The 12746-nt window shown below is 40.8% G+C and overlaps 1 protein-coding gene across 1 annotated transcript in view; it reads left to right on the top strand.

Moving 5' to 3' along the window:
* adam17.S (ADAM metallopeptidase domain 17 S homeolog) overlaps positions 1–12746 on the top strand; it is a 47479-nt gene that overhangs the window by 30521 nt on the left and 4212 nt on the right. The window contains exons 9-17 of the mRNA XM_018265931.2: positions 2612–2725; positions 3529–3673; positions 4852–4940; positions 5478–5630; positions 5713–5912; positions 7050–7153; positions 9400–9534; positions 10092–10222; positions 12285–12363. Coding sequence (XP_018121420.1) covers positions 2612–2725; positions 3529–3673; positions 4852–4940; positions 5478–5630; positions 5713–5912; positions 7050–7153; positions 9400–9534; positions 10092–10222; positions 12285–12363 — 1150 coding nt within the window. The remainder of the gene's footprint in view (positions 1–2611; positions 2726–3528; positions 3674–4851; positions 4941–5477; positions 5631–5712; positions 5913–7049; positions 7154–9399; positions 9535–10091; positions 10223–12284; positions 12364–12746) is intronic.

Raw genomic sequence — 12746 nt, 5'->3', positions numbered from 1 at the left:
TTGGGCAGATCCGCTCGTTTGTACAGGTTGCAATGGTTGAGATATGGCCATGTTGAGTGGGTGATTCAGACTGATTTCAGGGAGCAATGTTTTGCCAGTTTTGGGTAATTAACCTTTTAGCCAGTAGCAGTGCCTCAAAGAAAAAGAGTGACTGGTTTGGCTTAAAGGGATTCTGTCATGATTTGTATGATGTCGTTTTTATTTCTAAATGACACTGTTTACACTGCAAATATTTCACTCTACAATATAAAATTTAATTCCTGAACCAGCAAGAGTATTTTTTATTTAGTTGTAATATTGGTGTATAGGTCCATCTCAGGTCATTTTGCCTGGTCATGTGCTTTCAGAAAGAGCCAGCACTTTAGGATGGAAGTGCTTTCTGGCAGGCTGTTGTTTCTCCTACTCAATGTAACTGAATGTGTCTCAGTGGGACCTGGATTTTACTATTGAGTGCTGTTCTTAGATGTACCAGGCAGCTGTTATCTTCTGTTAGGGAGCTGCTATCTGGTTACCTTCCCATTGTTCTGTTGTTAGGCTGCTGGGGGAGGGGTTGATATCACTCCAACTTGCAGTAAAGAGTGACTGAAGTTTATCAGAGCACAAGTCACATGACTGGGGGCAGCTGGGAAACTGACAATATGTCTAGCCCTATGTCAGATTTCAAAATGAAATATAAAAAAATCTGTTTGCTCTTTTGATAAATGGATTTCAGTGCATAATTCTGCTGGAGCAGCACTATTAACTGATGTGTTTTGGAAAAAAAACACATGACAGTACCCCTTTAAGGTCTTGTATTATAGCCAAGATACATATCTTGGGTGTTCTAGGGATTGTAACCTGTAACACTGCCCCCAAGATTTTCCCCCAGTATGAGATAAATGTATTGCAACTCCACATAATATGTAGCAGGGTTCCTTTCTCTAAGGTGCATCTGGTGCAGACATCTGGGTTGTTGGCACTAATCTGGTGGAGTCTGACAGGGGTATAATAAGGCCTGTGGAGAATTTACAGTTGTATTAAGCGTGACCTATAGTTGGGGGATACCAGTAAGGCCATTTTTATGTAGAACCGCTGAACTGTAGTCCAGATGTACTGTGGCATTTTCTGAATTTTTAGTGAAGCAGTATTCAGTTGTATGAAATTAAATCAAAAGTGAAAAACTGGCTGTGCTAAAATTTGGGTACCCTTGTAATTTTGTTAATTTGAATGCATGTAACTGCTCAATACTCAATACTGGCAACACCAAATTGGTTGGATTGGCTCATTAGCTCATGAACTTCATAGGCAGGTGTGTCCAATCATGAGAAAAGGTATTTAAGGTGCAAATTGTGCTTCTGTTTGACTCTCCTCTGAAGAGTGACAGAATGGGATCCTCAAAGCAACTCTCAAAAGATCTGAAAACAAAGATTGTTCAGTATCATGGTTTAGGGGAAGGCTACAAAATGCTATCTCAGAGGTTTAAACTGTCAGTTTCAACTGTAAGGAATGTAATCATGTAATGGAAGGCCACAGGCACAGTTGTTGTAAAACCCAGGTCTGGCAGGCCAAGAAAAATACAGGAGCGGCATATGCGGAGGATTGTGAGAATGCTACAGACAACCCAAAGATCTCCTCCAAAGACCTGCAAGAACATCTTGCTGCAGATTTGCACAAAGAACATCTGTATGACAGGGTGATGAGAAAGAAGCCCTTTCTGCACTCAAACAGAGTCGCTTGTTGTATGCAAAAGATCATTTAGACAAGCCACAGTCATTTTGGAACAAAGTGCTTTGGACTGATGAAACAAAAATTGCTCTGCCATGCAAAAAGCGCTTTGCATGGCAGAAGAAGAACACCGCATTCCAAGAAAAACACCTGCTACCTACTGTCTAATTGAGTGGAGGTTTCATCATGCTGTGGGGCTGTGGGGCTAATTCAGGGACTGGGGCCCTTGTTAAAGTCGAGGTTCGGATGAATTCAACCCAATATCAACAAATTCTTCATGATAATGTTCAAGCATCAGTCACAAAGTTGAAGTTACACAGGGGTTGGATATTCCAACAAGACAATGGCCCTAAACACACTTGGAAATCTACAAAGACATTTATGCAGAGGGAGAAGTACAAAATTCTGGAATGGCCGTCACAGTCCCCCGACTTGAATATCATGGAAAATCTATGGGATGATTTGAAGCAGACTGTCCATGCTCGCCAGCCATCAAATTTAACTGAACTGGAGAGATTTTGTATGGACAAATGGTCGAAAATACCCACATCCAGAATCCAGACACTCATCAAAGACTATAGGAGGCGTCTAGAGGCTGTTACATTTGCAAAAGGAGCTCAACTAAGTATTGATGTAATATCTCTGTTGGGGTGCCCAAATTTATGCACCTGTCTAATTTTGTTATGATGCATCTTTTCTGTTAATCCAATAAACTTTATGTCACTGCTGAAATACTACTGTTTCCATAAGGCATGTTATATAATAAAAGGAATTTGCTACTTTGAAAGCTCAGCCAATGATAAAGAAAACTCCAAAGAATTAAGAGGGGTTCCCAAACTTTTTCATATGACTGTATATGGAAAGTTTTTGGTGTAACATTCATTCTTCAACATTTTGTTGTTTGCAGATTATTGTACACAAGGAGCCAGAGAATGTGACACAGGGACAGAAGCATTACAATATGGCAAAATCTTCTCCTAATCCTGACAAAGATGCCTGGGATGTGAAACAGCTGTTGGAGGTAATTGGACGCATTGGGGTCTCTGCATTGGTTCAGACATGTAGGTTCTACTGTTGCAGTAACGAGTGCTTGCTCAGGACATAGCTGCTTAACCACTCACTTGGGGTCTGATTTGGTTGATTTGTGTTACCTACACACTATACACTTACTTCAAAATATAATATTAGCATTGTTTTATTTTCCTTACTTTAAAGGGGTTGTTTAATTTGAAATTAGTTTTTATTTTTCATTATTTGTGAGTTATTTAGCTTTTTATGCATCAGCTCGCCGGTTTGCAATTTCAGAATTCTGGTTGCTAGGCTCCTAATAACCCTAGCAACCATGCACTGATTTGAACAAGGGACTGGAATATGAATAGGAGAGGCTTGAATAGAAAGATGAGCAATAAAAAATAACAATACATTTGTAGCCTTACAGAGCATTCATTTTTAGATGGGGTCAGTGAAAGCTGGAAAGCGTCAGAGGAAGAAGGCAAATAATTAACAATCTATAAAAAAAACATTGAAAAGTTTCTTAGAATTTGCCATTCTATAACTAACTAGATGTTCACTTAAAGGTAAATGACCCCTTTAATGTAAAGGCCAGAGGGTAATACAATTACCCTAAATAATGAAGACCAACTGAAAAGTCACCTAGAATAGCTGTGGCTTACTGAAAGTTAATGTCAAGGTGAATATCCCTTAGATATGTATCACCCAGTCCAGCAAACAGTCTATATAAAATAAGGTTGTGGTATATTTGATCAAAGAGAAATGTAGCGAGATCATAAGAAAGGCTAATAATGGGCCCCTGTTTTCTTGCAGCAATTCAGCTTTGACATCTCTGAGAAAGCGGCCCAGGTGTGCTTAGCTCATCTCTTCACCTATCAGGACTTCGACATGGGCACCCTGGGGCTGGCATATGTTGGATCTCACAAGCCAAACACTCACGGAGGCATTTGTCCCAAAGGTTAGATGTGTGAGTATGTGTGTGAGTGGTTGGAGCGTTGCACACTAGCTAAAGCCACTCCTGCTAACCTTAAAATTACGTTTTCTCATTGATTTGTATCTGCTGAGGTCACCAAACAAGCTTTCCCCCAATATGTTCACCTAAAATGGGTGATATCGGGCGTAATCCGATTGTGGCCCTAGGGTCAACTTAGAGGGATACTGTCATGGGAAAAAAATGTTTTTTTCAAAATGTATCAGTTAATAGTGCTGCTCCAGCAGAATTCTGCACTGAAATCCGTTTTTCATGTGACTGCAAGTTGGCATGATATCACCCCCCCCCCCAGCAGCCAAACAGAAGAACAATGGGAATGTAACCAGAAGCTCTCTAACACAAGATAACAGGTCCCTGGTAGATCTAAGAACAGCACTCAATAGTAAAATCCAGGTCCCACTGAGACACATTCAGTTACATTGAGTAGGAGAAACAGCAGCCTGCCAGAAAGCAGTTCCATTCTAAAGTGCTGGCTCTTTCTGAAAGTACATGACCAGGCAAAATGACCTGAGATGCACCTACACACCAATATTACAACTAAAAAATTACACTTGCTGGTTCAGGAATGAAATTTTATATTGTAGAGTGAATTATTTGCAGTGTAAACAGTGTTATTTAGATATAGAAACTACATCATAATAACCATGACAGAATCCCTTTTACGATGCGGCCCTTGATCTGATGGGAAAATCAAACCTGCCTGGTATATATATCTGTCGGGTGATCCTATTGGAGGGCTCCATACATGGGCAGCCAATACATAAGCTGCCAACTAGGCCTAAAGTGCCTGAACCTATTGTTCTCTGTAGGGGCCCAAATGTTCGAATGATTGGCAATTAATTTCTTGGCACATATAAAAAGTGCTGAGAGAAGGGCTCATTCTTTCCAGGATTGTGATATAATTTCCACCTCGTTCATTCAGAAATTTGGGCTGGTGGGGGTCGGACCAGACGTATGGTGACCTATCTCCTGTCATTCAAAGCACTGCCTTTAATTGTTTTGATAAATTTGCCCCTAAAATATCATGTGAATGTTTGAGTTGCTCCATTGTGCAATGCCTTTAGTTCCCTTTGTGATATATTTCACTTACAGGTTGGGAAGAAGGACCTTGTGAGTAATGACAATCTTTTTATTTCACTCAACAGCCTATGAAAATGATTTATCCAAGAAAGCAATCTATTTAAATACTGGCCTCACCAGCACAAAGAACTACGGCAAAACCATTCTTACAAAGGTATGACCCGAAGCAACTGTTCATGTGCCAGTCTATTGGGTACTTGCTGCTCTCTGCATCTCCTGCCGGCCAATCACAAACTCCAGTGCTTGTGGTCCTTAGTGCTCTTCTCTCACCAGCACTTCTCAAAGGGGAACTATCATGAAAATGAAAATGTTATATAAGCTTCAGCATACTGAAATAAGAAACTTTCTAAATACAATCAATTAAAAATTCTGTACCGTAGCTCACTCTATTAAAATCACCAGACATCATGTCTCTCTACATGCAGAATTTGTGCAAAAGGCAGTTATTTTGTTAGATTTTGTTACTTTAATAAGCTCTAATTCATGTGCTAGGAAAGGAAGCCCACCTATAAGATATATTGGATCTAACTTTCAATGAATATCTGACACCCAACTGCTGCATGAAGAGAGAATGATGAGAAACAGATGCTGAGAGAGGAATAGTGAAGATAAACTTGATTATTTCAAGAATCAAGAAAGCTATGGTTTTTGGCATTCTGTGCTTCTAGTAAAGATGTCCTTGTCCTTTCAGGAAGCAGACCTTGTCACTACTCATGAACTTGGCCATAACTTTGGATCAGAGCACGATCCTGACAGCATGGCGTCCTGTGCACCCAGCGAAGATCACGGCGGAAAATTTGTCATGTATCCTATAGCTGTGAGCGGAGACCATGAAAACAATAAGGTACAACCAGGCAATTTTCTTGATTCCCAGCATGTGGCTTTCCAGACTCTTGTGTTCTATGGCCGCCTTCTTGTTATTTCAGATGTTCTCGGGCTGCAGCAGAGAGTCCATCTTGAGAACACTAATGAGCAAGTCTCCCATCTGCTTCAAAGAGCGCAACAACAAAGTATGCGGCAATTCGCGGGTGGATGAGGGTGAGGAGTGTGACCCCGGATTGCTGCACCAGCACAGTGATTCCTGCTGTACTTCAGACTGCAAGTTTAAAGCAGGAGTGAGCTGCAGGTGGGTGCAAAGATATCATTCGCTGTTGCCAAAATGTTCCCTTCTAATTTCCACATGGCAGGACAGTTTACATAGGCAATCGAAACATACAGCAAGAAAAACAGGAGGAACAAGAGGAATCCACAGGGCCAGAAGAATAAGTTAAAAAATAGGTCTTTATTGGTCAAAGTTAAAAGTATATGTGCATCTCCATAGGCCCTACGCGTTTCATTCCGGCAAGGTTCTCAATCATGGGCTAAGATCTCACCCACAGGAAATGAGCTTTTATACAAAAAACAACCAATCAGCAACAATTGGAAGAAAAAAAAGTGCTCAAAGGGACACTATCCCATAAATAAACAAAGTAAAAATATACAAAACATTTGTAAAGATATTCCATAAAAACAGATATACATGATTACAGCGAGACAATGCACACGATATAAGGATATAAATATATAAATTTTGAGCATATTTTTTATATCAATAGTAACATGAAACAACATGAAACATCAAAGTCTGAGTTCATGCTGCACAGTGATATCGTTGTATTTAGATCTGGATCTTTAACCTAAATACCACTGGGCGTGAACTCAGAATTTGATGCTCATCACTGGCCTTAAAGGAGAAGGAAAGGTTAAAATTAAGTAAGCTTTATCAGAAAGGTCTATATGGATACATCAGTAAAACCTCAAAGTAATGCTGCTCTGAGTCCTCTGTCAAATGAAAGACAGCATGTTTTTCCTTCTATTGTGTACAAATGGGCTTCTGTATCAGACTTCCAGACTTCCTCCAGGGCTTGGGCTTGAGCATGATCAGTTTGTGCCTCTCCCCCTCACTCCGCCCCTCCCTGCTCTAATCTGAGCCCAGAGCTATAAGTGAGCAGGGAGAGACTCAGGCAGGAAGTGATGTCACACCAAGCAAATTTGGCTGCTTCTATCCTAAAGAAAGTGAGAGAACTTCTAAGGCTGTTTACTCGGGTATGGTAAAGCATTCTCCAGAATAAATATAGTTTTATAGCTTGCACTATTGTGGCTAATCTTACAAAAGCCTTCTATAACCATAGAAATTCAAATAGCCATACAAAGAACCCAGCAAGGAGCAAGCCATGTTGCAGTGTAATAATAACTATGTATGATTTTTGTTTTGGTAATTTAGTGATCGGAACAGTCCGTGCTGCAAAGGCTGCCAGTTTGAAACAGCGCAGAAGAAGTGCCAGGAAGCTATAAATGCCACTTGCAAGGGAGAGTCCTACTGTACAGGTATGTGTTTCACATTGACTTGTTATCTCACACTCTTTGCTTAATCATTTGCTGGTTGCCTTCCCGTCTGCAATTCCTATTCTTGCCGGTGGGAAGGCATTTGGGGAGATTAGCTGCCCGCAGTAGTGAAGATTTGTCACTGGCCAACTAATCTCCCCGTCTACAGCCACCGTAAGGGGTTATTTATTAAAGTCCGAATGCCAAAACCTGAAAAATTTGTGGTTTTATTTTACTATAAAATCTAAATTTTTAGTGGAAAAAAAACCCTCAAATTTTTCAGGATTTATTATTGACGACGGAAAAATTCTGAATCCGAAAATCCGGCATCTCAGAACTGCCGAGGTTGCATATACTGTAAGTCAAAGGGAGAAGTCCTAAAGATATCTTGATCTGTGCTGGGCTTTGTACAATAATCCGAGGATTTCGTGGTTTTCAGGCAAACATCCAAAAAAGTTTTTGTGCAGAAAATCTGAAAAATTACTACGATCCGAATGTTTCACAAATTGTTCGGGTTTTTTCCCCGCACAGCAAATTTTTATTTCTAAATGACACTGTTTACACTGCAAATAATTCACTCTACAATATAAAATTTCATTCCTGAACCAGCAAGTGTATTTTTTTAGTTGTAATATTGGTGTGTAGGTGCATCTCAGGTCATTTTGCCTGGTCATGTGCTTTCAGAAAGAGCCAGCACTTTAGGATAGAACTACTTTCTGGCAGGCTGTTGTTTCTCCTACTCAATGTAACTGAATGTGTCGCAGTGGGACCTGGATTTTACTATTGAGTGCTGTTCTTAGATCTACCAGGCAGCTGTTATCTTGTGTTAGGGAGCTGCTATATGGTTACCCTCCCACTGTTCTGTTGTTAGGCTGCTGGTAGGGGTGATATCACTCCAACTTGCAGTACAGCAGTAAAGAGTAACTTAAGTTTATCAGAGCGCAAGTCACATGACTGGGGGCACCTGGGAAACTGACAATATATCTAGTCTCGTCAGATTTCAAAATTAAATATAAAAAATCTGTTTGCTCTTTTGAAAAACAGATTTCAGTGCAGAATTCTGCTGGAGCAGCACTATTAACTGATACGTTTTGAAAAAAACATGTTTTCCCATGACAGTATCCCTTTAAGTTACAGATGATGGGTGAAAAACATGAGTGGGGAAGAGAGAGGAATGTCATGAGTGGGGTTATACTTGGTAATTAGATAGTGTGTTGTGGTGCAGCATTATTAAGTGATTTGTTCAAAAATCTAGAATTCAATTCAGTATATGATTATGGGATGTATGGGGTTGGCAGAGAGGGGCAGCACATGTGGAGGAGAAGGGCTTAATATGGAAATGCTCCTGGGGTGAAGGTGGCAGGATTGTGCGAGCGTTTGGATACAAATTAGAGGACCGATCTGGGAATAAATATATTTTGGACACTGATAGTTATGTCAGACAGGAGAGCAGAAGGGGTGGGTGGGAACATATTACCAGTACACCGACTATTAAGCTGAAACTATTGTTTTGACCGTGTAGAAGAGATTCTGGTTCTTCCAATAAGCTTAAAGGAGAAGGAAAGGTTAAAACTAAGACAGCTTTATCAGAAAGGTCTATATAAATACACCAGTAATCCCTCAAAGTAATGCTGCTCTGAGTCCTCTGTCAAAAGAAACACCACATTTCTTTCCTTCTATTGTGTACTCATGGGCTTCTGTATCAGACTTCCTGTTTTCAGCTTAAACCTCCAGAACTAGGGCTTGAGCATGCTCAGTTTGCTCCTCTCCCCCTCCCTCCTCCCTCCTCCCACCCTGCTGTAATCTGAGCCCAGAGCTATGAATGAGCAGGGAGGGACTCAGGCAGGAAGTGATGTCACACCAAAGCAATATGGCAGTTGCTATCCTAAACAAACCGAGAACATGTCTAGAGCTGTTTACTCAGGCATGGTAAAGCATTCTGCAGAATAAATATAGTGTTATAGCTTGAACTATTGTGGCTAATCTATTGGCAATAAACTGCTTCAGTAGCTTTCCTTCTGCTTTAAAAGATGTAGCAGTGGTAGCAGGATGGCTTGAGGCTATCTGGGAGTACATAATATTTGAACTTGCCAAAGGTTCTCCAAATCTAATACTGAATATACATTCAGGGTAACGGCCCTCCATGAGTCTACTGTGTCACATATTTATATTATATGGGGATGAATAGACAAAACTCAGGTTCTGCTGTGTATAGTTTATCTGTGTACAATAAATCTCTTGTGTCTCAGGGAGCAGCAGTGAATGCCCAACCCCTGGCAATGCAGAAGATGAAACAGTCTGCGTAGACTTGGGCAAATGTGTGAATGGAGAGTGTCGGCCATTCTGTGAGATAGAGAAGAATCTCAAGTCCTGCGCCTGCAATGGTGAGTATCTCCTGGGATCTGTCATTGAAAACTGAAGAAAACACTCTACAGATCTACAGATACTTCCCTGTGGGGAAAGAAATGATAATTGCAGAAATTCATTTAAGACTCACACATGTAATAATATTTACAGTTATTAAAGGGCAAGGTGTCTTATACCAGGACAGTTGCACTTCTGTGTTTCACTCTGAATGGATAATGGAAATTGAGGTTGGTGTTTCCTCTTGATAAATCCTGTTGTGCCTCTAGGTGTTTTACTGTAATTCAGGGTTTTACGATTATGTCCCTTGCATTTGACCCCCGACTGTGGGGCTGTGCCTGGGTGGCTCATTATGAAGGCAGTTAGGTTGAGATCTGGGGAGAAAAGCTTATTTGCAACCTTAGATGGTAGTGAAAGCCCAGTCTGAAGGTCTGTCAGGGTGGAATTTAGGGTGAACCTTATTTGCTGTGCCAGATAATGTTATATCTAAGTCTATGAGGGGTCCTGACAAAATGCTGGACCTTAAGGGGCATGAAATGACAGACTTTCATGTGTTACTCTTATCTTGTTCTTATAGACACTGAACATTCCTGCAAGGTGTGTTGTCGGGGTGAAAACGGGATCTGCAGCCCCTACGTTGATAAAAACAAACAGTTCTTGTACTTACGGAAAGGAAAACCTTGTACCGTTGGCTTCTGTGATATGAACGTAAGTGCCCACCCTTACCCACGCTGATTTATTTCTAAAGTCAGTGGATTCTGCACCATCTTGTGGCACGTTCATGTCAATGCACAGGTTGTAGAGCTGCCTGCCTTGCTCTCATGTCTATCATATTGTATCAAAGCCAGAAATACAGAGCTACAAGTACAGTAATACAGGCCAAGTCTTCTATAAGGAAAGAAAGAAATCATTCTCAAGTTCAGTGATCCCCAACCAGTGGCTCTCTAGCAACATGTTACTCGCCAACCCATTGGCTGTTGTTCACAGGCCACAAAGCAGGAGCTTATTTTTTAATTCCAGGCTTGGCGGCCAAACAGAGTCTCCTGTAGGCTGCCAGTGTATATAGGGGCTACCAATAATCAATTACAGGCCTTATTTTTCACCCCGGGAACTTTTTGCTCATGTTGTTCTCCATTTTTTTGAATGTGGCTCATGGGTAAAAAAAGGTTGGGAACCCCCTGCTCTAGTCCATTGCCAAGAGGTGCAGCAACAAGATGCATCTAAAGCAATAAAAAACCCTTATCTGCTCCCCCAATAGGGTTTCTCTTTCCTTGGGCTCACACAATTAGAATGCATTGCTTTGTTCCCGCTTCTTATTTTTGTGTTAAAGGGATTTATGTGTCATGATTTTTATGATGTAGTTTTTAAATGACACTGTTTACACTGCAAATAATTCACTCTATAATATAAAATGTAATTCCTGAAAACAGCAAGTGTATTTTTTAGTTGAAATTTTGGTGTGTAGGTGCATGTCAGGTCATTTCAGAAAGACTAATGTGCTTTCGGACAACTACTCTCCCCCCGAAATGCATTCCCACCAGCTAGAATGTAAATCAACGGCGGGATGTCACTCAGATCGCTTCAGTTTTCCGAAGTCGCTCAAAGTTGCCCCGTGAGGCAACCTTGGAAAACAAAGCAATCCGAGTGCCACTAATCTGAAAATGTCTTCCTGCCGGCAAGAATGGGAATCACTGGTGGGAAGGCATTTTGGGCAGATTAGTCGCCCGAAGAAGAGGAGATTTGTCGTTGGGCGACCAACAATATGTTTAGCCCCATGTCAGGTTTCAAAATAAAATATAAAAAAATCTGTTTGCTCTTTTGAGAAATGGATTTCAGTGCTGTTATCTTCCCATTGTTCTGTTGTTCGGCTGCTGGGGGGAAAGGGAGGGGGTGATATCACTCCAACTTGCAGTACAGTAGTAAAGAGTGACTGATGTTTATCAGAGCACAAGTGACATGACTGGGGGCAGCTGGGAAACTGACAATATGTCTAGCTCCATGTCAGATTTAAAAATGAAATATAAAAAAATCTGTTTGCTCTTTTGAGAAATGGATTTCAGTGCAGAATTCTGCTGGAGCAGCACTATTAACTGATGCGTTTTGAAAAAAAAAAAAAAAACGTTTTTTCCCTTTAAACTCCTCTCTAGGGTTGGCTCAGGGCTACAACTGACTGCAGTTATGCAGTTTCTTGTCTTTCCAGTGGCAATACTTTCTAATATAGTTAGTTAGCCAAAAATGTAATGTATAAAGGCTGGAGTGACTGGATGTGTAACATAACAGAACAGAACACTACTTCCTGCTTTTCAGCTCTCTTGGTTTCCACTGATTGGTTACCAGGCAGTAACCAATCAGAGGCTTGAGGGGGGCCATATGAGTTATAACTGTTGCTTTTGAATCTGAGCTGAATGCTGAGGATCAATTGTAAACTCACTGAACAGTTATGTCCCATGTGGCCCCCCTTCAAGTCGCTGACTAACTCAGAGTTAGAGAGCTGAAAAGCAGGAAATAGTGTTCTGGCTATTATGTTACACATCCAGTCACTCCAGCCTTTATACATTACATTTTTGGCTAACTAACTATATTAGAAACATTTTTTATTTTGCACAGCCTATTTACCCAGTTTTTATTTTTACACTGAACTGTTCCAATAAGAGCAGTAGATCTCCCCAATGCCTCCAGTTTATATTACAGTACAGCCCCAGATTAATACGTGCAGTCGGTTATCCATGAGCCTTTGCCTAATTTTCTTTTCTTGTGTCACAAAACCCAGGGAAAGTGTGAGAAACAAGTGCAAGATGTGATTGAGCGCATATGGGATTTCATTGACAAACTCAGCATCAACATGTTCGGTAGGTATTTACTTGGAGCCTCTGTTTTCATAGGAATTTTTCATGCTGGTTATAGATACTCGATATATCAAGACTTTCATTGTAGGCTCCTTCCCCTAAACTTGTGGCATATAATTAAAGGGATTCTGTCATGATTTTTATGACGTAGTTTTTATTTCTAAATTACACTGTTTACACTGCAAATAGGGTTGCCACCTTTTCATAAAATTTCCAGTGGTGGGGGCGGGAACAAAGGGGACAGGCTGTGATGTAAAAGGGGGTGGAGTCACGGTGCACAATTGCCAGAAGGCGGAGAAAAGGTAAGTTTTGAGAGGATTGGGGGCGGCCAAGGGCTTTTGTTAGGGGTATTACAAATTTACCAGCAGCTACATTGCCAGTAAATT

This window comes from Xenopus laevis, chromosome 5S, assembly GCF_017654675.1.
Source record: "Xenopus laevis strain J_2021 chromosome 5S, Xenopus_laevis_v10.1, whole genome shotgun sequence".
Classification (NCBI taxonomy): Eukaryota; Metazoa; Chordata; class Amphibia; order Anura; family Pipidae; genus Xenopus; species Xenopus laevis.
The sequence above is the reverse complement of the archived record's forward strand: the minus strand, read 5'-3'. Positions and strand labels throughout refer to the sequence as shown.